The sequence below is a fragment of the Arachis stenosperma genome, chromosome 8, assembly GCF_014773155.1.
Source record: "Arachis stenosperma cultivar V10309 chromosome 8, arast.V10309.gnm1.PFL2, whole genome shotgun sequence".
Classification (NCBI taxonomy): domain Eukaryota; kingdom Viridiplantae; phylum Streptophyta; class Magnoliopsida; order Fabales; family Fabaceae; genus Arachis; species Arachis stenosperma.
Genome location: NC_080384.1, coordinates 34,847,408 through 34,873,435, shown reverse-complemented (window position 1 = coordinate 34,873,435; position 26,028 = coordinate 34,847,408). Strand labels below are relative to the sequence as shown.

Here is a 26,028-nt window from a genome sequence, read left to right as displayed (position 1 = left end):
AAGTGATATATATTTTACTCATCTTGTGCCAAAAGAAGAATATGTTAATACTATTATTGGCTCAGGCAATGTGATTGAAGGCTCCGGAAGAGGTATAATTTTGTTTATCGGAGGAGCAAAATTCATAATAAATAATGCACTATTGTCTACCAACTCTCTAAGAAACTTGTTGAGTTTTAAAAATATTCGCCGAAATGGATATCATATTGAGACTATGAATGAGAGAAGTCATGAGTACTTATATATCACAACTCATGATTCAAATAAAAAGGTTATATTAGAAAAGTTGCCCTCACTTTCATCTGGGTTATATTATACCAAAATTAGTGTAATTGAATCACATGCCACTGTAAACCAGAAATTTACTAGCCCAAATGAATTCATAACTTGGCATGACCGATTGGGTCATCCGGGAACAACCATGATGTGGAGAATTATTGAAAATTCTCATGGACATTCACTAAAGAACCAGAAGATTCTTAAATCTAGTGAATTTTGTTGTGCTGCATGTTCTCAAGGGAAGTTAATTTTAAGACCATCACCAGTAAATATTGGATTTGAGTCATCTGAATTCCTAGAAAGGATTCAAGGTGATATATGTGGACCTATTCATCCACCATGTGGATCTTTTAGATATTTTATGGTCATGATAGACACATCTTCGAGATGGTCATATGTGTGCTTATTGTCTTCTCGCAACCTGGCGTTTGCGAGATTACTGGCTCAAATTATTCGATTAAAATCACAATTTCCAGAAAATCCAATCAAAGCAATTCGTCTTGATAATGATGGTGAATTTACTTCCCAAGCTTTTGATACTTATTGTATGACTAATGGAATATGTGTTGAACATCCAGTAGCTCATGTTCACACACAAAATAGGTTAGCAGAATCACTTATTAAACGCCTGCAATTAATTGCTAGACCCTTACTTATGAGAACAAATCTCCTAACCTCGTTTTGGGGGCATGCTATTCTATATGTCGCAACACTTTTTCGTTTGAGGCCAATGAGTTACCATTAGTTCTCTCCTATGCAATTAGCCTTTGGCCAGCAGCCAAATGTTTCCCATTTAAGAATATTTGGGTGTGCGATATATGTTCCTATTGCACCACCTTTTTACACCAAAATGGGACCCCAAAGAAAATTGGGGATATATGTTGGATATGATTCTCCCTCTATAGTGAGGTATCTTGAGATACAAACTGAAGATGTATTTAAATCCCGGTTTACGAATTATCATTTTGATAAATCAAAATTTTCAATATTAGCGGGAGAGAATAAGCTTCCTGAAAAGGAACTTAATTGGAATGCATCATCCTTAATGCATTTAGATCCTCAATCAGAAAAATGTGAACTAAAAGCTCAAAAGATTATACATTTGCAAAGAATAGCAAATGAATTGCCTGATGCATTTTTCGATACAAAGAGGATAACCAAGTCTTATATACCAGCGGAAAATGCCCCCAATTCGAATTGATGTCCTAGTCAGACAAATAGCCACTGAAACAAATTCATGCCAGAAGCGTGGCAGACCTGTCGGTTCCAAAGACAAAAATCCTTGAAAAAGAAAAGAGGTAAATATTATTCCTATTGAAAAAGACATAGTAAAGACACCTGTATTTATCCAAAATTCTAATATAGTTTTAACGCCAAAAGGCGTTCAGGTACCTGGAAATTGTGAAAATGACGAGATCTCAATAAATTATGTCTTTACAGGAAAGAAATAGGACCGAAATAAGATAATTGTCAATGAAATATTTGCATATAATGTGGCATTAAATATCATGCATAAAAGTAAGGATCTTGAGCCAACATCAGTAAAAAAATGTTGACAAAGAAATGATTGGCCAAAATGGAAAGAAGTCATGAAGGCTGAATTAGACTCACTTGTAAAACGTGAAGTCTTTGGACTTGTAGTCCGTACACCTGAAGATGTAAAACCTGTGGGATACCGATGGGTATTTGTGAGAAAACAAAATGAGAAAAATGAAATTGTACGCTACAAAGCTCGACTTGTAGCACAAGGTTTTTCACAGAGACCTGGTATAGATTATGAAGAAACGTATTCTCCTGTAGTGGATGCGATAATATTGCGTTATTTGGTCAGTTTATCTGCATATCATAAACTGCATATGCATTTAATGGATGTGGTAACAACCTATTTATACGGCTCATTAGATTGGGATATCTATATGAAAGTTCTTGAAGGACTAAAGATATCTAAACCATCCAATGAATATTCGCAGGGGTTATACTTAGTCAAATTGCAAAGATCTTTATATGGTCTAAAGCAATCTGGACGACTGTGGTATAATCGTCTTACTGAGTATCTGGCAAAAAATAGATTAAAAAATGATAATATCTGTCCATGTGTTTTCTTAAAGAAATCTGCATCTGGATTCATTATAATTGCTGTGTACGTTGATGATTTAAATATCATTTGAACTCTTGAAGAGATTCCAACAATTATAAAAACTCTAAAAAAAGAGTTTGAGATGAAAGATCTTGGAAGGACTAAATTTTGTCTCGACCTGCAGATCGAGCATATAAAAAATGGGATCTTTATTCATCAAACAACATACACAGAGAAGATTTTGAAAAGATTTTATATGGATAAGTCACATTCCTTGAGTACCCCAATGATCGTAAGATCTTTGGATGTGGAAAAGGATCAATTCCGTCCTAAAGAGGAAGATGAAGATATCCTTGGTCTTGAAGTACCATATCTCAGTGCCATTGGAGCGCTAATGTATCTTGCTAATAATACAAGACCCGATATATCATTTGATGTGAATTTACTAGCAAGATATATTTCCTCTCCAATTAAAAGACATTGGAATGGAATCAAACAAATCTTTCGATATCTTTATGGAACGGTTGATATGGGATTGTTCTATCCCTATGAATCCAAGTCACAACTAGTTGGCTATGCATATGTTGGATACTTGTTTGATCCACATAAAGGGAGATCTCAAACAGGAGACCTGTTCACATATGGTGGAACAGCTATATCATGGAGGTTCACGAAACAGACGATTGCTGCAACATCCTCTAGTCATGCCGAAATACTAGCGATTCATGAAGCAAGTCGTGAGTGTTTTTGGCTCAGGAGTTTGATCCAATATATTCTGTCATAATGTGGACTGATTAATCATAAGATAGCTCCAACTGTCCTATTTGAAGATAATACAGCATGCATTGCTCAACTTAAAGACGGATACATCAAAGGCGATAGAACAAAGCATATTTCTCCCAAATTATTCTTCATTCATGATCTTCAAAATTAGGGGACAATTGATGTCTAACAGATCCGCTTAAGTGACAATCTGGCAGATTTATTCACAAAGTCACTCCCAAAATCCTCCTTTAAAAGATTGGTATATGAGATTGGGATGCGCCGATTTCGAGACATTAAATGATGTCGATAAAAGGAGGAGACTGTACTCTTTTTTCTTTGGTCATGTTTTTTTCCTATTGGATTTTTCTTGACAATGTTTTTAATGAGGCAGTTCCCATCACAAAGGATATTGTACTCTTTTTCCTTCACTAAAGTTTTTTTCCCACTAAGTTTTTCTTTAATAATATTTTAATGATTCATATTCCGAAATGGTCATCCAAGAAGAAGTGTTGTGATAAGATAGCTTGAGGTGGATGTCCATTTTCTACAAGGCTCAAGTTTTCAAGGAGAATCATATTTAATAAAGTTTGAAAATGATACTCATATATACATATAAATAGAGAACTTGATATGAAGTAATTCATACAGTTACAACAATAATACAAACAAATATTTTTTCTCTTTCTTATATACACTACAATATAAAGCACTTCTTTACTTTTTCTCTTTGTATATTACAAATACAATATTAATATATATTATTATCGTTATAATAGAATATTAATATTAAAATCTTCTATTTATACATATTTATTTTATATATTATTATATCTTTTTTATTTATTTTATAACAGATATAATAGTTAATTTATGCGGTTGCCCTCTCTTTCCCTATTTCCCATGCTTGGTTGTGTGTACCAGCGTATTTAATAAATAAAGTTCTAAAATCCGAGTCGGTCGTCGAATTTAATTATTAATTTATTAGTTTAAAAATTTAATTAGTTTAACGGTAGAGCATTTATATATATATATATATATATATATATCTCGATAGATATAATAAAAGATTTAATTAATTTGTGTTTTAAAAGTATATTTAAAAATATACAAAATTAATTTTGTAATAAATTTATGAAATATTTTTTATGATATGTTTAATATATGTCTTAGGACATAAAATTAGTAAAATTTTATAATAAAATATAAATGATATATTTTTTTATTTTTAATGTATTAAATTTTTTAATATATAATTTAAATAAATATTATTTTTAATTTTAAAATAATTTTAATTTTATTCTTTAATAATATTAATTTTTTTAGGATATATAATTATTTAATTATTTTTTAATCATATTATTTTTATTCAAAGTAAATATATTTTTTTAGTTTTACTCTTTAAAAAATTTTTATTTATGATAAAATATTTATAGAATAATTAGTACATGAATTTGCAAAAACAGAAAAAAAATATAATACATATACAATAAATACAATAAAGTCTAAATTATACTTTTTCAGTTTTTTATCTCTAATTTACTAAATTTTTTTAATATTTAATTTATTTAAATTTTATTTTTATTTTAAAATAAATTTTAATTTTATTTTTTAACAATATCAACTCTTACCGTAAATAACTATTCAATTATTTTTTAATTATATTTAAATAAATTACTCTTAATTATATTATTTTTATTCTAAATAAATTAATTATTTTAATTTTATTCTTATTCTAAATATTATAGACAAATATAATACTTTATTCAATACATATGTAACACCAACTACAGTTTTATAATCCCATTTAAGTATATAAATAGTAGGTAGCACAGTAGCAAAATCAAATAAAGCAACAACTTAATTAATAATTAATTTAATTAATCATCAATATACTAACCATTATAATTTAGCAAATTTACAATAGCAAGAACACCAAACTAAATCCAACAACATGTAACTGTAATAATATATTAAGACTATATAACAACATGTAACTGTAATAATTAATTAACGACTAAAAGTATATATATATATATATATATATATATATATATATATATATATATATATATATATATATATATATATATATATATATATATATATATGGTCTATCAGTCTTTAGTTGGGTTTTCCTCCCCTTTTAAAAAAAATTAGCTTAGTTGAAAAATGGGTCAAATTCGGATTCAATCTAGTTTATCGATTTTTGTTGGTTTTTCTAATTAATTCGTCACCAATTTTAAAACAAATGGCTTAGCTTTAAATAAGAACCAAACTGATGAATTGGCCAATAATTTTCGATTCCGTTCAATTTTCATAACTATCCTAATAACTAATAACTATGTATAGTGTTATATATATGGGGTCATCATCTCCTTTTAGAAAAAATATTTATGTATTTATTGTAAGTAAAGGGCTAAACGTGTACAAATGTTTATTAAAAATATAATTATTTATATATCTTTTTTTATTAATTTAAATTTTTAGAATAAATAATACTATAAAATGATATAAAAAATTTTATAATTGAAAAGTATAAAGTTCATTATTCCTTATTATTCCAAAAAATTAAAATAAGACCACCCATATATGTGTAAATCAGCTGTTGCAATTCTTTATTCTGCATCTATATAGTATATATATCACCATTGTCAACTTATTTACAAAATTAAATAGTAAAAATTTTAAGTAAAATAAAGATTTAAAGAAAGCTAAATTTTAGTTTTGATTTCCATATTTCCTTTTCTCTATTAAAATTTTTAAAAAATTTAATTTGTTTCATTTATATTATTAGTTCATTCTGTTAAATATCATTATTATAATAGTTTAATTTTTTTTTTTTAGATAACTAAAACTAGAAAAAGAAAAAAGCAATACGTGTCAAAATAGAAAACATTATCTCACTTTTTTTTTTTTTAAAATAACGCCATTATCTAAAATTATTTTCAGGACGAATATTTTACTTGCATAATGTGTGAGATAAGCAGGTCATAACCCAAATTTATATGATGGACCATTTAACTTGATAGGGAAATTAAAGTTTATCATTATCTAAGAAATTCAGCTCTATGTCTATAAACTTTGAGTAGTCTATGGTTTAGTTTGAACTTTGAAGGCAGCATGCAGAAGCAATCACATTATATTCCGCTTATCATTTAAAAGAAGAGACCAAAAATGATGTCATTAATTAATTAGAAGCAGCAATACATTATGCATTTTAAGCTTTATTATATTTGAACTTGCATCATCATATGTGATGAATTTGATGGAGTCCCGCAAATACGGTGTTGCTACATGCGTATACGGTCAAATAAACTTTGGGTATGATGTCTCTATCGACCTTTGAATAGCCGAAATCGTGTTCAACTCATGCAATCGCTTCACAGTTCACATACCTAAACCTCTTGTTAAGCTGATTTCCAATCATACTACAACCGTGTACAAGGACAGAAAAAAAAAAATATAAAACAAGTACTGTGGTTAGTTGGAGTACATTGGATAGATGAACATGTATGTACAGCAGTAATAATTATTTTATTATTAAGAGAGTATTAGGTTAATTACATTTTTCTTTATTATATTTTTATCTTATATTTCAATTAATATTAGCTGATTTTTTTACTTTTTTTCCCTAAAAATATTAGTCCATAGTATTTTTTTATAATTAATGATGTTTCTATTATGATTTTCTTTTTTCAATTTGTTATTAATTTATTTTTCAATGATATGCGTGATATATTCTCTGAAAATTTTTAAGTGACTAAAAAATTACTGGAAAGATATTTTGTTAATCATTAAAAAATAAAACAATAAAAAGGGTCAAAACCGGTGATGATAGTCCTAGATCTAGATCTACCGACTTTCAGGAAGAGAGAAAAGGGACAATAGAGAGTTGAAGACGTTATTATTATTATTATTATTATTATTGAATTAGTAAAACGAAATTCACTAAGACATTATATACGTTCGTCTAGATGGTTCTCTTCATTTTCATATCATATGTGTATAATAATAAAGTAAGTAACTATATCAGCTAACTGTAGGAAGTCTTGGATTTTGAGGTACTACTATTTGCAGTATTATTTGAGACGATCAAATATTAGGATCTCACAATCTAATAGTAATAGACTAATAGTAATATATGGAAACCAAAAAAAAAAAGACTAATAGTAATATATACTTATATAGTATACAACCATACAAAAAAAAAGGTTAACAAGTTCAAATTGGCCTCTGAGAGGAAATTCATCATGACGTATTTCAAAGGTCCATGCTGTGCTTTTTAAAATAAAAACAAAATTATATATAAAATTGTGGAAATTATCAGAAAAAATTAAATATGATAATGGACTCTTTTTTTCTTTAACCCTATCATTTTTGGGAGCAAATACAAAGATGATCTTGTCTGCCATAAATGGGCTTTTAGGACCAAAAATATTTGGGCTGTCTAATCCAAAAGACCTGAAACTGCAACGAAAAGAAACAAAAACAATAAAACAGAAGAAGAAAGGAAAAGGTGAGAAGAGTCCAAAAAAACGGGTTGGAAATGGTGGATGGGAAGTAGCAGTGGAGTGTATAGCTAGGACACATGATTTTAATTGGAAGCTACAAACAATAACATGAAACGAACCCATCCATAGTCAATGGTGGGAACGGGAACGATCGCACTCCAACATTTCTCGATCACCTTCAACAACTTATTCCACCAAATATCACATTCAATTCACTGGTACCCTCTCTCTCTCTCTCTCTCTCTCTCTCTCTCTCATATATGTGTCTGGAAGCGATTGCATAGTTTACATGCCGCGTGACGATTCGTATTAAACCACTAAATTAGATCGCGTTAACCTTCACTAGATTCCTAGCTGATTGGTACTCCCTTCGATTTTCATCAATTAGTGTGTTTCGTTGTTGAATTGATTTCATTTCATTAGCGTTAGGACTTTTTCATTGGCGTAATTAGCTGATGAGGTGTGAGGTTTTGTTAACTGAATGAGGGAGCTCTTTTATACATGATAATTTGGTTTAAATCGATCTGTGGAGAACAATAACGTAGCTTAATTTTTCAAATTTATATGGGGAATGATATATTATGAATATTTTCCGGCTCTGTTCAGTGAATTTGTTCCTCGGGCATACGGCAACCAGTATTGGCGTGATGAACATTTGAAAATGATTGTTGTTTTTGTAATTAGAATATGGACTTCTTTATTTATTTGCTGTGAGAATTTCTCGGATATTCAGCTGATTGTTCTGGAGTTTTTGTAGTTAAACTTGGTGTAGCACATGTGATGAAACTAAATTCAGTTGGGTGTGGTAGCATAAGGGGCTATGCATAACAGATTATAAGTTGCATGCTGAGTAACTTCTAGGAGTTAGAATTGTCAAGGATGGCATGGTGTTTGTTGTGCTGAAGTGACCTGCAGTCCTGCATAACTATGGTGCTTTTTTTATTTTTGTAATGGAGAGAAAATTTGTTTAGACCTTCCCTATTTCTCTTCCTTATCATAATAAAATTTATATACAAGTCTTACATCATTTTCCCTTCTCCTTGTTTATTGCAGAATGTGACTATTTTGGATATTTCACAATTGTTCTCTTTGAGCATTGCGGTGAAGGTGTACAAGATATCTATATCATAAGCTAGTAGATGCTCGGGGCTTAACAATGAAGCGTTATGTTTATATAAATGATGATGAATCAGCTCATGATTTATACTGTGATAATCGTATATCAAACAGAAAGTATACTGTGCTGAACTTTATTCCGAAAAATTTATGGGAACAGTTCAGGTAATCTTTCTGCACATGGTATTTTTTACTCTCTATTTTAACTGCTAGTGCTGTAACGTTGGTGCAAAATCATGAATAATTTACATGGTTCTACTGCATGACCTCCTTCCCTGTCATCTTCTCTGATATTGAATAACAAACTTTTGATTGAATGGAGTGAATTTTTCTTTTCCCCCCCCAAGATATACCATGTGTGTTTTGCAGTGTTTAGACATGCATTTTTAATTTTCATGAGGAATTCAGAGTTCAGACTTCAGAGATTAGAGAAGAATGTAGTATCAAATATAAAATATAAGCTTGCACATATTGATTTGGATGATTGCGCACAATCTTTTACTTGACATTCATGTAATTAATCCTAGATTAGGGATTTGGCCTGTCTTTTTCAATTTTATGCTGTGCAATTCAACATCAGTTTTCTTTTCTTGTTTTTTTTTTGTTTGTGTGTTTTGGGGGGGGGGGGGGGGGGAATGGGTTAAATTTATATTGAAATTTGAATATCTAATATGACTTGTTCCTGTCAATTATTTAAACATTGCCTTGGCTCTTTCCTTATTCCATCTAATTTTGCCCCTTTTTCAGCCGGTTCATGAATCAGTACTTTTTGCTGATAGCTTGCCTACAGCTATGGTCTCTCATCACTCCAGTAAATCCTGCCAGTACATGGGGTCCACTTATCTTCATTTTTGCAGTCTCTGCAACAAAAGAGGCATGGGATGATTACCATAGATACCTGTCAGACAAGAAGGCAAATGAGAAAGAAGTCTGGGTTGTCAGAAATGGCATCAAGAAACTTGTATGAAATATGGTTGATTTTCTTAAAGATATATTTATTCACTGCTTGTTATGACTTTTTGACTTATTCTGCATTCGTTACTGTAGGAAGTGGAAGTTACATAAGCTTCTTCATTTGTTAAATTATATAACATGTTTCTTTATATATGTAAATCTAATGTTCTTTCTTGCTTTTTTTCCCCTTCTTTTCTGGTATGCTTGTATGGATGGTGCTGTAGATCCAAGCCCAGGATATTCATGTAGGTAATATAGTATGGCTACGTGAAAATGATGAAGTGCCTTGTGACCTTGTTTTGATTGGCTCCTCTGATCCACAAGGACTTTGCTATATAGAGGTAAGCTTGACATGAAACATGCCAAAATTGATACACGCACTCTTTGTGGCATTGCAGACAACATAGTTCCAGCATTCTTCTTTATCTTTCTTGTTTGTGGAAAGACCATGTTTCATTATATGCATTTCAAAGAGCTTATGATATAGCATGTTGTTCAGACTGCTGCAATGGATGGTGAAACTGATCTGAAGACAAGAGTCATACCTTCTGCCTGCATGGGAATTGATGTTGAACTATTGCACAAAATTAAGGTAAATTTTTATTACAGTAACTAGCTAGCAGTTTTACTGACAAAACTGTTTATACTGAACAATGAATTAATTACTTTCTTCTTTTGTGTGTGTATGTGTGCGTCTAGGGTGTAATCGAGTGTCCCACTCCAAATAAAGACATCAGAAGGTTTGATGCCAACATGCGGTTGTTCCCCCCATTTATTGATAATGATATATGCCCTTTAACCATTAAAAACACAGTTCTCCAGTCATGTTACTTACGGAACACTGAGTGGGCATGTGGAGTAGCTGTGTACACAGGCAAGTACATGGATAACATTATACTCATGAAATCAGATATTTCTTATGAAAAAATCCAATAATATGCATTGACCACACAATATTTCTTCAGGCAACGAAACCAAATTGGGCATGAGTAGAGGTATACCAGAACCAAAGCTCACTGCTATGGATGCCATGATAGACAAGTTGACTGGTGCTATATTTGTATTCCAAATTGTTGTTGTAATGGTTCTTGGCATAGCGGGTAATGTGTGGAAGGACACAGAAGCAAAGAAAGTATGCTATCATTTCTGAACTCAAGTTTCTTATGCACCCAAAATTTTATTGAATTTCAGCAATCTATGTTATCTGTGTATAGTAGTATCGTCCTCCATCTCTTTTCTTTCTGTTGAGGGAGCTTGGCAACTTGCACCCATCATAATTTGTTTTGTTTCTAAACATGCTATAGATTTATTCCAAATTTTAGGATTCCAGGTTATCCAGTTTTCTTTTTGTGGTGGATGCTAAGTTTGTATTTTCCTTGTCATGTTGCCATTCTATTCTTCAATAAGTGTTTTCCCACTCTTCTTTCTGTTTAAGCTTTTTCCATGTTTTAATGCCTCATCTGTAATTGTTGTCTTTAAGCTCCCATGTTTTGACTTGTTACCCTAAAGGTGCATGTTGGTTGATGCTAATTTTTCTCTGTTTGTTTATAGCAATGGTATGTTCTCTACCCTGATAAAGGCCCTTGGTATGAACTATTGATCATCCCTCTGCGGTTTGAGCTTCTTTGTTCCATCATGATACCCATTTCAATTAAGGTGAGCTGGTTTAAGATAGGTGTTGGACTTGCATTATGGTGCATTTATAAGTTCAATACACAATTTTTCTTGTCAATTCAAAAAATAAAAAACTAACTTCAGTATAGAAAGCTATAGTCCATTGCAGTAGAGCATGAATGATCTCATGAACATAATGGAGGGATATAGACAATTATTTCCTTTTCATTGCTACTTTCAGCAGTTGCACCAATTATCTTTTATCAATGGATGATTTCAAGCCTGTTTTAAATATGTTGAAAGAAACAGTTTAAAAGCTGATGCAGCTAACTACTGCATCTCTTGCAGGTATCTCTAGATCTCGTGAAGGGCCTGTATGCAAAGTTTATTGATTGGGACCATCGAATGGTTGACCTTGAGACTAGTACTCCATCCAATGCAACAAAGTAAGTGGGAGAAATATTTTGAGTACCAAGTACTTTCTAGTAACTACCAGGGACACATTCATTTATTTTGAATTATGCTTGTCATGTGTGGCAGTACAGCGATAAGTGAGGACTTGGGACAAGTTGAGTACATTTTGACTGACAAGACAGGCACCTTGACTGAGAATAAGATGATATTTAGAAGATGCTGTATTAGCGGCATTTTTTATGGAAATGAAAATGGCGATGCATTGAAAGGTCTGGTTGTTTGATGGAATTCTCTTATTATCTTACTGATGTGAAATAGTTGTATTTAAATATCTTAACTGGAAAGTATATCATTTCACATGATCAAGATTGAAAATTTTCACATATATTGAAAGACTCCTCAGGTGCATATTGTTAATGCGTAGGCAAAAGTTTAAAACTTTTAAAGATTGTCTAAATTAGTAGACAGAAGCTTAATTATTCAATTTTATATAGGAGCATGTGGAATTCACTTTTGTTCCTTCTTTTCACCCTCACTGCATATGCATTGACTTGCAGACTGTTTAGCTGAACCACTGAATCTTTTACGAAGATATATGTTCTTCTGGATTTGTTTTTAGCTGAAGTTTCACGTCTTAAGTTAATTACATCATTTGATCTGCAGATGTAGAGCTTCTCCATGCTGTTTCCAGTGGTTCACCTGATGTTGTACAGTTTCTTACAATTATGGCAATATGTAATACCGTCATACCTACACAAAGGTGATTCTACCTAATCCTTGCTAGTACATGGATGTGCCAAGTGTTAAGAACTTAAGACTGGCATATTCTTGTTAGGAATTTAGGATATTTTTCATAAGCTTGAGCATATTTATTTATTTGTGTGTTTGTTTTTGCTGGGGGCGATTCTCCATAGCAAAACTGGAGATATATTGTATAAGGCACAATCTCAGGATGAGGATGCTCTTGTGCAAGCTGCTGCTCACTTGCATATGGTGTTCTTCAACAAGAGTGGAAACATTCTCGGTACATGTTCCTTGCTATTCTTGTGGAAGCATGACTGATCTGTTGGCTAATTGAACTCATAAATATTTTATTTTTATATATTTCAGAAGTCAAATTTAACTCCTCAATACTTCAATATGAAGTGCTGGAAACCTTAGAATTCACCTCAGACAGGAAAAGAATGTCACTAGTGTTGAGAGATTGTCAAAATGGAAAGATCCTTCTTTTGTCGAAAGGAGCAGATGAGGCTATTCTTCCTTATGCTCGTACTGGTATGTTATTTATATATTTCAGGACAACCAAATATTATGTAATTAGGGATTTTGTTTGGATCCATGTTCTTGTTAATTGGTCACCCAGAGTTTGAATAGTTTGATGCATCTATTTGTTTGACACGATTTCTTACTGCAGGGCAGCAAACTCGGAACTTCATTGAAGCTGTGGAACAATATGCTCACTTGGGACTACGCACACTATGTTTGGCTTGGCGTGAATTAAGAGAAGATGAATATCGAGAATGGTCTTTAATGTTTAAAGAGGCCAATAGCACTTTGGTTGATAGAGAGGTAAATGGCATTCTTGTCAATGATTTTTTATACAGTAACTCTTACGAATTGAATTTCTCAGTATACTATCTATCACAGTGGAGAGTAGCTGAGGTCTGCCAAAGAATAGAACATAATTTGGAAGTTCTTGGTGTTACAGCCATAGAGGATCGTTTACAGGTTAGTATTTGGTGTAATTGCACACATAGAGATCTAAATTTTATATAGCATTCTTAAATCTCTATAGTTTTACCCCATTTCTATATATATATATATATATAGGTTGGTTTTTCTGTGGGTGGGGTGGGGTTGGGGGGGGGGGGGGGGAGGAGGAACTGAAGAGAACTTTCTTATGACTTCATATGATTATGATTATTTTTTCTTTTTACTTCACATTTTTTAGGATGGAGTTCCTGAAACAATAGAAACTCTAAGAAAAGCTGGAATAAATTTTTGGATGCTAACAGGAGACAAGCAGAATACTGCCATACAAATTGCCCTGTCGTGCAATTTTATTTCCCCAGGTAGTTCAGATTGTGACCATGGAGAAATTTGTAGTTTTCTTATATTTGTTGGTCCTGATATGATCCTTTGTTTCTATCCCATTCTCTATTTTATTTGGGGATTAAAAAACATATCTGTGTGTTCATCCTACATTGCTGTGCTGTATGTTTCATTTTCCCAAAAAGAGAGCACAAGGTGGATGCGCTCAAACCACTACTGTGCTCATAGGTTCTATCATGACAGAATTCTCTTAAAAGATCAGTTATTAATTAGAGGTACATAAATGGTATTTATATCCTCAAGTATGAGCCATTTGTGGTTTAAGAGTAAATATTATATTGCATAGTTGCACCTACCTTGTGCTTAAATTCAATACATAATTGGTAAAAGCATTGATCTGAACCCTCCATGTAAACTATCTAATGCTTTTACAGTTTGCAAGATACAAAAGTTTAAAATCAGGAAATATCTAGAATAAATAAGTTGAGTTTGAAATGATCTCAATTTCTGCTCTTGGGGCTTAAAAAACTGAAGCTTCTTGTTCTCTGGGGTAGCTTACAGTTTACAAAACTGTTTCAAGCTGAATTTCCCATCTGTTTTGCATAAGTCTGCTATTTTAAGAGCTAGCATAGCTTTCTGTACCCATTGATTTAATATTTTTTCTTTAATTAATGTTGCACAATCTTCGGTAAATTTTCAATTTTTGATGAGAATATTTAAAAGAAGCTTTATTCTTTCAATCCCCTCCTCTCAAATTTGGTAGAGCCGAAGGGCCAGCTTCTGTCAATTGATGGAAAAACGGAGGATGAGGTTCGTAGAAGTTTAGAGCGAGTGCTTCTTACAATGCGGATAACTACCTCGGAACCTAAGGTATTGCTGATACTTGCCCGAAACTACTTAGGATCCAGAGATTGGGGAAACATTGCATACTTTATGTTACTTATCTTGGTTATTTTGGATTTTCTAATTTGTGGTTTCCTTTAGCAAGATATATCATTTTTTTTGCTGTTGTGATTGTCACCTTACTTCATTTCCTCTCAAATTCTTCTGTTATGAAAGAAAAAAAAAAAATCATATTCTGCTTGTTTACACTAGGAAATTCTTTTTAGCAAGCATGCATTAACTTATTAAAATGCTTTGAAGGTCATCTGTTCCTTGTTCCTCTTTCATAAATAGGATGTGGCTTTTGTTATTGATGGCTGGGCTCTTGATTTTGCACTTAATCACTACCGCAAAGCTTTTACTGAGCTGGCAATATTGTCAAGGACTGCCATATGTTGTCGCGTGACACCATCCCAAAAGGCTCAGGTTTTGTTTTTGACAACTTGATCCATGTATACCTACTGTTGTTTTAAGATTTATGATTTAAATTATGGTCGGCCTGTGCTGCCATAGTCATTAAAGTTTTAGTTTGTTGATCAGACTAATGAGGGGGAGATTAGACAGATATAACTTATATTTTCTTCCTGGGGAATTTACTGCTCTTATCATTGTCTCTGATGCAGTATAGCAGACAATTTGGTTTACTCTGTTTTATCATTATTTGCTGCAGCTTGTACAAATCTTAAAATCATGCGATTATAGAACGTTGGCAATTGGTGATGGTGGGAATGATGTAAGGATGATACAACAAGCTGATATCGGCGTGGGCATCAGTGGCAGAGAAGGATTGCAGGCAGCAAGAGCAGCTGATTACAGTATTGGAAGTGAGTCTTTCAATAAATTTTGCCTTGTGCAATGATGATGTGTAATTGTGTAGATTAGTTATCTAACACTCTTCACCTAGTATATTCCGTTTTTCTCATCTAAAATTCTATCAACAATTTCTTCATATGGTTCAGCTTTTGCTTCTTTCTGGTATTTGTAATCTTTATCAATCATTCGTCCATGTTATCTAGCAACCATAATTTGTCCTAGCATTTTTCTGAAGGCTTTTATTTTCAGTGGTTGGAAATTAGAGGCGGACTGGTGGTTCTCAGTCTCCCTTTTATTTTTCTTTTATTTATTTGTCATATGAACACTAGTTTCAACTAACGCATTGATATTATTTTTTGGTGGGGGTTAACTTGCAGAGTTCCGATTCTTGAAAAGATTAATTCTTGTCCATGGCCGCTACTCTTACAACCGGACAGCATTTCTTTCTCAGTATTCATTCTACAAATCCCTACTGATATGCTTTATCCAAATATTGTGAGTTTCTACTAATAATGGCCTTCTTTTTTGCTTTACCATGCATGTCACCTGCAAATTATTTTGAAAGCAGATGCTACTGCAAAACTCTTTCCTTTCACTACAGTCCTCTGTAGTCTATTCTTAGTATGAAATTTGCATTGCAATAGGTGCATTCCTATTCCTCTTTATCCTAATTTTTTTTGGCACTAATGATTGCATTTTCAGCTTTTCATTTATTTCAGGGGTCTCTGGAACCAGCCTCTTCAATTCTGTCAGCTTGATGGCTTATAATGTTTTCTACACAAGTGTTCCTGTTCTAGTCAGTGTGCTTGACAAAGATCTTAGCGAGGAAACTGTGATTCAGCATCCTCAAATTTTATTTTATTGCCAAGCTGGGAGGTTTGACATTGCCTTTAACCTTTCTGTGTCAAATGCTATCCTGTCGTCTTATGTTTCAGTTCGGTGCAACTGAAAAATTATTATTGTTGTTGTTATTATTTGGTAGTCACTGCTTATTACAGTGCTGTGAAAATTGGTAATCATTAAATCAACTGTAATTATTTGAACAGGCTTCTAAATCCCAGTACATTTGCTGGATGGTTTGGGCGATCTCTCTTCCATGTGAGTCTTGTTTGTCAGCACATTTTGGTATTTATACTGAAAAGTGAAAACAGGTCAACACTCAATTATTTATAAATTAGGGAGATGATGAGTTCGTAGAAAGCTTATCAATCATGAGTTATGATGAATGCATCATTCCTATAAATCTTAAATTCCTTTTGCTCTAACAAAATACACTGTTTTATACCATGATATGTCAATTGATTTGTCACTGGTGTTGGTTGTGATTTGCAGGCAGTAGTTGTATTTCTTATAAGCATACATGCTTATGCTTATGATAAGAGTGAAATGGAGGAGGTTTCAATGGTTGCACTCTCCGGTTGTATTTGGTTGCAGGCTTTTGTAGTGGCGATGGAGACCAAGTAAGCTATAACAGCTGTTGCTATTTATCCCTTTGCTTATCATTCTAGGGATCACACACTTCTATCCGCAAAATTTCTCTCGTTTCATTTCTGGCTTCCTGTTTTGATTCCTGCAGTTCATTTACAATATTGCAACATCTTGCTATATGGGGTAATTTAGCTGGGTTTTATGCTATCAACTGGATCTTCAGTGCTCTTCCTGCATCAGGGATGTATACAATTATGTTTCGGTTGTGTCGACAACCGTCATATTGGATATCAATTTTTGTAAGTATCTTTATATCTTTATAACAGTTTTTGCACGCTATGAAAAGTTCTTCACACTTAAAGGGAAAACTATCATTCCCTGCTGCTTCTGTCCTCTTAGTCAATGCAATGCGGTTTCACACTCTATGAAATCTTATCCCCAAGTTTCACTCAATCCCAAACCCCCACATCCATTGGTTTTCTTTTTCCTTCCTGATAATATTCAAGTATCTGTTTTCTTGCTGTATGGAAATATATTAACTAGTTAACATAAATCACTTGACGGCAACTGTAATTCCATACAGCTCATGACTGCAGCCGGGATGAGTCCAATCCTCGCTATCAAGTATTTCCGATATACATATAGACCGAGCAAAATCAACACACTTCAGCAGGCTGAACGCCTCGGGGGACCAATTGTGTCTCTTGGTACCATTGAGCCTCAACCCCGACCACTTATAGAGAAAGATGTTTCTACCCTGTCAATAACACAACCCAAGAACAGAAATCCTGTGTATGAACCTCTGTTGTCAGATTCTCCAAATGCCACCAGAAGATCTTCAGGAACGCCATTTGATTTTTTTCAGTCACAGTCAAGATCATCGCTGCCTAACTACTCTAGGAACTGCAAGGATAACTGAAAGCATCATGCAGTTGGAAGAGCTCTAGCTGCCGCAGCTTGGTTTGTATATCCCTTTTGATCTTTACTAACGAAGCCTAGTGTTAGTTCTTAGTTGACTGTATCACAAGAAATAATTATTGTTCGTGATAAATGTATATCTATTCAATTTTTATTTCTCACCTGTAATTTAATTTACTCATGATTATGTTTTATTGCATTTTCATATTTGGTGACTTAACTAGTTCTTGAGAATATAATTTTGTTAACAAGATTCCTATATAGTGCCACTAGATAATTGTTCATACGAATCGGTATTTTCATTTCTTGATTTTATTTTCTATTTTTCTGTTTTATTTTATCAAGAACTATTTCCTTAAAGATGTAATTGGCTCAACTTTTTCCTTTACCATGTAAGTTACTTTGATGTAAGACTGTTTTTCAACTCTGATTATAATGTGTCAGTGTTCTTCCATGGACCAGTGTTTAACATACGTAGGAATCTGCAGATGGAATAACCCAGCGCACAGCTGAACTAAGCTTCAAACTGCATGTAAAGGTAGCATGATTGAGATATAAATGCATGAAGGTGCACGCAATGCATGGCGAGCATTGAGAATCTTTCAGCGGCAAATTTGCGTTGTGCATGCAGAAAGATAAAGTAAATCGGCCTATCACCAAAAAACGTACCATTCACATGTGTCGGTAGTTCTCTGTACCCAACCAATGTTGAACAAAATCACAAGCATGAAAGTATGGGCTCCTCGTCACTCAGTGTATCCTCTGTTTATTTCCTTCTAACAAGGAAAAGACAAAGAGTGAAAGTGAAAGAGGAAGGGGTTAATAGACACGACTCCAAAACTTGGTGATTGTTATAGTGGATGCCATTCTGTTGTCTACATCATTTTGTGAGGTTATTATGGCAGCTACCATCAATAGGTAACCCAGATGGTCACAAACCGGCAACCATGAGTTGCCAATAACTACCAGTAGCACTTCTCCAAAACCGTGAAAAATTGAAACTGGCAACAAATGACTACTCGAATTGATTTCAACATTAAATTAAATTAGGATTTAGTTAACTTTGTCCGTTATATTTTAAAAATATAATAATAATTAAAAAATTTATTTACACACTAAAATTAATCATTATATATTTTTATATAAATATATATAATTTAATTTATTTTTAATATATATTTTATACTAATAACTAATTTTAATGATTATTTTTATGTACATCTAACATTTTTTAATATTTTTAATGTATTCCACAATTAAAAATATAAAAGCGTTTATTTTTCAACAATTTTTATAAAAATAAGAATAGAGCGTTTATTTTTTAACAATTTTTATAAAAATAAGTTCTGCTATTCTTATTCTTAAGACATAAATTAGTAAAACTCATTAAATTATATTAACTACAAAAAACAAAATTATATTAAACATTCCAGCGATTAGATTTCCCACGGTATTTGATAGAGACTTGAACTATGGCTCTTCATGTTACCGGGAAATTATTAACTTATGAACATGATTACTAAATATATACTACGTTTGCTAGCTAGCTAGTACATTTTAGTTTTAATTCGATTCAAATCAGAAGATGGCTGCGCAAGATCCATGGGTGAAGAAAAATGATATATATATTTCGCTTGTCCATTTACTTTACTCAAAAAATAAAAAGTAAAATGACAGGCGTGCCAGGTCAGATAGCTTTTCTGGCTTCCATTGTTTTCCAAGATTCTCTACTAAGCTAGCATGGCAGCGACGTTTAAATTGCAATTTACTCCGTCATCTTATTTATCTCTCTCATAATTTTCAAATTACTCGCCATTTTTGGTACCTACCTCATCATCATCCTTGTCAACGCTTTTCTATGTCTAATAGAGATGAAATATTCAAGGTGCTATAAAAGACTACCAAGATAATCTATTTACCCAAAGAGGAAAACAAAACAAAATCTAATATTTATCTTATCCACGACATGGCTTGCATGCTTGCCATGTGTACGAATCTTCTTTCTTTACCTGCAAGAGCTAACAGAAAACAAAATATCATACTGATCTGATTCCTCATCCCATAGAATTAGCTTTTCTCCAATTTAGGGTTAGTTCCCCACGTTAATAGTTGGTACCGCTACTAAATCAGATAAGGCCAATTGAATACGTCACACGTCAGAATAAAATTATTTCAGAAAAAAAAATGAAGAGAACGAACCAAAAGAACATGAATAATCAAAGCACACTCCTTTATACATAATAAGGCAAAAACAAGATGAAATTAAATTATAAATTCAAATGCACAAATTACAGAATAGTTGCAAACTTGGCAACAAATTCAGAAAGCAATGAAACAAAACAATACTTAGAAAACAATAATTAACAATAGACGCCATAGTATTTACACTTGCTAATCATCCTGACCATTTTCTTAACTCCCTCATCATCATCATCTTCAACTTCTACATCAGAAGATCATTCACCCATCCGAGATCAGGAGCTGGGCAATTATTCGCACCATTAATATCATTAGAAATATTAGCATCGGAATTAGATTTATGAGCAACCACCCTGTTTTCGTTGCCAATAAAAAACCTCGAAAATTTCCCATCATCATCACAGTTTCTTGTTGGGGTCATCATCATTGGAGAAGACGGAGAAAAAATAAACTCTTGCTGATCCTCACAACTAAGAGGAACATCAACCCACGGCATGTTAGTTGCTACTTTTGCAGCAGAAACACCTGAAACGTCGCTATAATTCAAAGCGTCGCTAAAACTCAAACCCTCCAAAGAACTCATCAATTCATTAACCACGTCCTTGTAACTCAAGTTACTGGCACCACCACCACCGCCACCACGACACGCACCGTAGCGGGACAGCCTACTAATCGGAGAAACCGGCGGAGACGTGGCGGAGGACGATGGTGAGAGCGGCGGCGAAAAACGGGACATGCCTAAAAGCGTTGAAGTTGGAGAATTAACAGCAGCACCACCACCACCACCACCACCACCGGCACAGTGGTGACAGAACAAACAGCAGCTATTGTTACTAGAAGAACCTGACGAAGGGTTCAGGAAAAGCTTGTTCTTCTTGCATGGAGAGATGTCATTCGAAGTACTCATTGTAACCGGAAGGATCCTCAGTTGTTTCGGAGTGTGCGCGAAAAAGCAGACTTTCCTCTTGCAGTTCTTTCCATCTTTGCATGCTTCGGTTCTGTACCTTGCAGGGTGGAGCCAGCATTCAAAGACACCGTGTGCAAACTCGCAGCCGTCACCACGGCTGCACGCGCCGCGCCGGTATTCCGGACAGACCGTTCCAGAGTAGTGATACCGACGCGGGTCGCGACGGCGGGCCTTTTCGCCGGGGTGGGCGAAAGGGCAGTCAGTCCAGTCATGGCTCCGGCTGCGAGTGCAACGGCGGACCTTGAACTCATACATCCGGAAGTGGTCGGACGAGTAAGGGTCGTCGCCGTCAGAGCCAGAATCGTCAGCAGGGTTGTTGCAAGGGAGGAATTTCTGAAAAAGCGTGTCGTCGGAGAAAATTTCACCGGCGTCGACGGCGGCGGCTCGACGGGTGAGGAGCTTCCTTGGTGGAACGTCAATATCTCTGAGGGACTTCTTAGGAGAAAGGAGTTGTTGAGAAGGGTAAAACTTGTGATGGTGCTGCTGATCGGAACAGATACTCATTTCGGCGTTTGGCCACAGTTTTGTTGTGTATCCTATATGATAGTATGTGTTTGGAAAAGAAAGGAGGAAGAGGAAGGAAGCGAGCGTGCAAATATGATAATGGGGTTTGTATGTGTTTGATAAAGAGGAAAATAAGGGGCAAGTTATATAGGGAAGTTGAGGGGAGAGAGAGAGAAGAGAGAGAAATAGTGAGAAGGATGGTGGTGTGGGGATAGGTGCGTGGCTTCATAACATTTGAGATGAGCATGCAAAAGAGGGGTATGTGGCAGTTTCATAGTTCATTGAAGACAGTGGTTTTGGCTATGTGTAATTGTTCTAAGACCTCTATGAATACGAATATGTATAATGGGGAAATGTATCAAATATCTCTTCTCTCTTCTTAATCTATCTATTTAATTTATTAAAGGATGGATGATGTTGGCATCACAGGTAGCATGAGAATTCTAGGTCACATGAAATGAGGGCTCCATCTTCTCATATAAGAGACTTTTTTCAAATTGACTACCATTTCGATATATATGTTAGTTTCATTGCATCTCTTTTGTTATTTTTTCTAGCTTTATCATATCCCCTTTTATTTATATTTTTTTATTTATTTTCTCTTTTTCTTCTCATTGACTGAAAATAAAAAAGCGTTACGAGAAAAGAAATTTTGACTGATTGTCCTTCAAGATTAAAATAACTTACCAAACCTATTTACTAAGATTATCAAAATATAAAATACGGACATTTAAATAGTAGTAAAAACAGCTAGTGTGAAAACTTGTCTATTTTATTTTCATTTTTTTTATCTACTGATATGATCGAAACAAATAGGAATAATTGGTCTCTATTATTTATTTATTTGATTTTTTGGGACCAAGTTTATACTTTTTTTTAAATAATGTCTGTGTTTAGTGAATTTGTCTAGCTTTTAAGAACGCTATAATAATATGTTATTGATTTAAAAGCATGGTGAGTCTAAAGCAGGCTAAGGGCAAAAGTATCTAAGGAAAATGAAATATATACTGTGCTGGTTGTTTATAAAATAATGGTTCAACTACTGAAGAAAGTGAAGTGGTTGAACCTCAAATAAAATGTGATAATATGTGGCGGATGAGGAGCCATGAATAGTGCTGGTGTAGGCCGTTGAGTAACTTAAATTGCAGTAATTGTAAATTATTGTTAATTACATAATAGCAATTCAATATATAATTATCATAACTTTTTCATTAGTTAATTAATTTGAGTTGATCGAGTGATAAATTCATTCATTCTAAATAATTATAGGGGTTTCGAATCTCATCTTATACATATAATAATTTATTAATTAATAACAAATCTTTAAATAAAATTTAAAATTCGTAATATATTAATCTGTTGAGTTAGAAGATATCGTAGACCACAAAAAAACTTTTTCATTAGTTATTATTAAATGCATATATATTTAAGATTATATTATTTTTTATATATTAACATTAAAGTTATTTTTTAGTTCCTATGTTTAGCACTGTATTTTAGTTTGAAGCATGGTTATCAATTCGATTCAACTCTGTCGGTCGAACCAAAAATTCAATTATTAATTTGGTTTGAATTATTATTAGAATCGGTGAAGTAATTAATTCGTTCGAATTTAATTAATTTTGATAAAAAAAATTAGTTAAAATTAATTAAAATCAAATAAATCAATCCGGTTAAGTCTGGTAAAATCCAATTAAACTAGACAACATTGTTATTTTTTATATATGATATTTATTTATTTTTTGTTAAATATCTGAAGAGTATAATAAATATAAATTAATTAATAAATTATTATAATTTAAAAATAATAGTTAATTTAATATAAAATAAAATTAAAAAAGATATTTATTATAAAAATAAAAAATAAAATAAAATTTTATATATAATTATTAATTATAACTGAATTAATTAATTTAATCTATAATTTTTAATTAAATTAATAATTTAATAATCCAATAATAATTTGATTATCAAGATAACTATATTTTGGAGCTCTTATTGCCTGCAGTGGAAGCCCACTGATTTCATTTGAAATAACGCCCAGGCCCATTGAAACAAACACATAACCGGGGCAGCAGTGCCTATAGAACATCAGCACTGGCCCACAAAATTATACATTCCATTGTCTCTAGTTATAAAACTTTGGTTAGTAGGCGATTGATAAATGTCTATAAATAATTAAATAGGATGCTGCTAACAAATATTTTAGGCATACTTTTTAATAATATTATAGATAAAAATATAATTCTTTTAAGTTTTAAATATATCAAATATATTGATAATACAATTCAAAGAGTCAAAACTTTCTGTTTTATTTTTCTTAACTAATTTCTTTGGAATGACACTCTTTAGCTAACTCCTTATAAATATTTTGAATACACATATACATACAATATATTTAACTTTTTACATAGTTATACATTCGTATTTTCACACAACTTTTTAGCTAACTCTTTGTTAAATGTTTTTATCTTAACAAAACTTTCCCACATATCAAAATTGACTAATATTTTGTATTTTAATTTAACCAGAGAAAGAAAAGCTAAAGAGTATTTTAAGTGCTATTGAAAGAGTTAAAATATTAAATTTTACCTTTTTTTTTCAATCTATCATTAGTACATTCCATGTATTAAGAAGTTTAAAATTTATATTTTTATTGATTTGAATATTTTTTTTTATCTCTATAAAATATACTTAAAACATTTGATAGAATATAATACTAAAAGAAAAATAACCATATAATTAATAATCCCAAACAGGTAGTAGAAATTTAAAACTGAATTAGAGAAGATATGGGACCAAACTTTTAGGACCATGCAGTGCTTTAAAAGCTTTTATCATAGCTACTCTCTTTCCCTAGAAAGAATAATGAATCAGCATGATGGATCGAAGGGGAAGCCATAACTGACACATACACTTCCATCAATATCAAGTCATGGGACAAGTTGAAGTTAGGAATTTACATGCAAAGGAATAAGAGAAAGTGATCATCATTCACCAGACAAGCTTTTGAGTATCCCACCTCCCATATACTAAAATAGAGAACGCACTTTCACACAACCCTTTCGGGCTCATATATGATTCAATTACATATAATTAATACCACTACTAAATTTTAGTAAAATCCAATTAAATTTTGCAGTTTGATTCAATTAATGGCTATTTTTATTGCTCCTCACGAGTTAGTCCATGGTCAATATGTTTGTCTAATTTTCAATAGTTCAAAATTTAAAGTATAAGCTAAATGGTACAACTAACAGAGATTTTAAAATATATTTTTTTAGTAAAAAATAAAATTAAATAAAAATAATATTTTTTACTAAATTAAAAAAAAAAACATATACATTGCACATGATATTTTTTTTGTAATTTTTTTCGTTACAAAAAAATATAATATTTACTTTTTACCAAAACTTTACTTTTTACTGTAGTATTATTCTTTAAAATAATGTATGTTTGGTGTTTTTTTTTTTTATTTTTTGAGTTGGTATAAGATCTGTAACTTTTTTAATAAACACTAATAATTAAGTGTGTAGAGTTTATTAGTACTAAGTTCTCCTAAATATTTTGCCAATAAAAATAAAAAGGAGAGTCTAAATTAATTAAAATTAAAAGAATAACAATTTTTTTTACTATAAATACATTTTTAAAAAATTGAATTATTTGAACTTTTGATAATAAAATAAAATTTATTTTTAATATACTATTATCAATATAAAATAATATTACACATATATCTAATCATATAATATTATATATAACTACTTTTTAATCACATAAATGATTATTCAAAAGATCGAATATAACTAAATTACTGTTAAAAAATATTTTACTGCACCAAAATTAAACTGACTAAATTATAGCAATAACATTTAAGCATACATGATGTTCATCTAATTAATTAATGAAAAACGCGTTAGCTGTAATTAATATGCTCAACTTTGTAGAAGATTGCACCAGCTTATATATCCATCCATAATTAAGCACATGGTTGGAAGTTCATAAATCACAACTATACAGGATGATTTCTCATCGTCAATTGATAGTGCAAATGTTCATTATTTTGAGAAATTGTCTCTTTTCTCTAAATATACTTCTATTATTTGAATATTTTGCTTTGTCCTCATCAATTTTCTTGTTACAATAATACGACGTATATCTAATTTTCCCCAATTATTATACTTGTAATATATAATAGATATTTGACATCTCATATGGATGAACACCACATTTTCTCCAAAGAGGGAGGTGCTACTAGGTAGCTTTTGAACACCATAACTTACTAGGGAATGGCAACTCTTATCTTGATTCAATTCATCCGCCACTTCTAATTTCTACAATCATATACTACATCATGCATGCATGTTTCCCAACTAGGGTGCATCTTTTTTATCCTCAAATTAAATTGGCTACCTTTGATACCGCCACCATGTCCATCAACTAGAGACATCACCATAAATGCGACACCGTACCATTCTCAAGTCCTATATTACCAATTCTTGTTTACTATTTTCATTTTAGAATAATTGTCGTTT

The 26,028-nt window shown here is 32.2% G+C and overlaps 2 protein-coding genes across 3 annotated transcripts; one reads left to right on the top strand and one right to left on the bottom strand.

Annotated features, from left to right (window-relative positions):
* Positions 1 to 7,659: 7,659 nt before the first annotated feature.
* Positions 7,660 to 18,108, top strand: LOC130944340 (phospholipid-transporting ATPase 2). Of its 2 annotated transcripts, XM_057872628.1 has the most exons (26): positions 7,703 to 7,850; positions 8,390 to 8,562; positions 8,686 to 8,913; positions 9,496 to 9,709; positions 9,927 to 10,043; positions 10,202 to 10,294; positions 10,402 to 10,576; positions 10,668 to 10,834; positions 11,254 to 11,358; positions 11,665 to 11,762; positions 11,857 to 11,999; positions 12,394 to 12,490; positions 12,645 to 12,754; positions 12,841 to 13,005; positions 13,145 to 13,299; positions 13,378 to 13,458; positions 13,682 to 13,802; positions 14,546 to 14,652; positions 14,959 to 15,090; positions 15,335 to 15,488; positions 15,855 to 15,972; positions 16,180 to 16,353; positions 16,524 to 16,575; positions 16,810 to 16,937; positions 17,054 to 17,204; positions 17,489 to 18,108. In XM_057872628.1, exons 3-26 carry the CDS (start codon positions 8,789 to 8,791, stop codon positions 17,822 to 17,824), a joined length of 3,318 nt encoding a protein of 1,105 aa, XP_057728611.1. In that variant the 5' UTR covers positions 7,703 to 7,850; positions 8,390 to 8,562; positions 8,686 to 8,788; the 3' UTR covers positions 17,825 to 18,108. The 2 variants fall into 2 exon arrangements, with proteins under 2 accessions (XP_057728610.1, XP_057728611.1); XM_057872627.1 differs by lacking the exon at positions 8,390 to 8,562 and having other exon boundaries at positions 7,660 to 7,850.
* Positions 18,109 to 20,059: 1,951 nt separating this feature from the next.
* LOC130946308 (zinc finger CCCH domain-containing protein 2-like) lies at positions 20,060 to 21,803 on the bottom strand. The gene has a single exon (XM_057874984.1). It carries the CDS (start codon positions 21,491 to 21,493, stop codon positions 20,267 to 20,269), a length of 1,227 nt encoding a protein of 408 aa, XP_057730967.1. The 5' UTR covers positions 21,494 to 21,803; the 3' UTR covers positions 20,060 to 20,266.
* Positions 21,804 to 26,028: the final 4,225 nt, after the last annotated feature.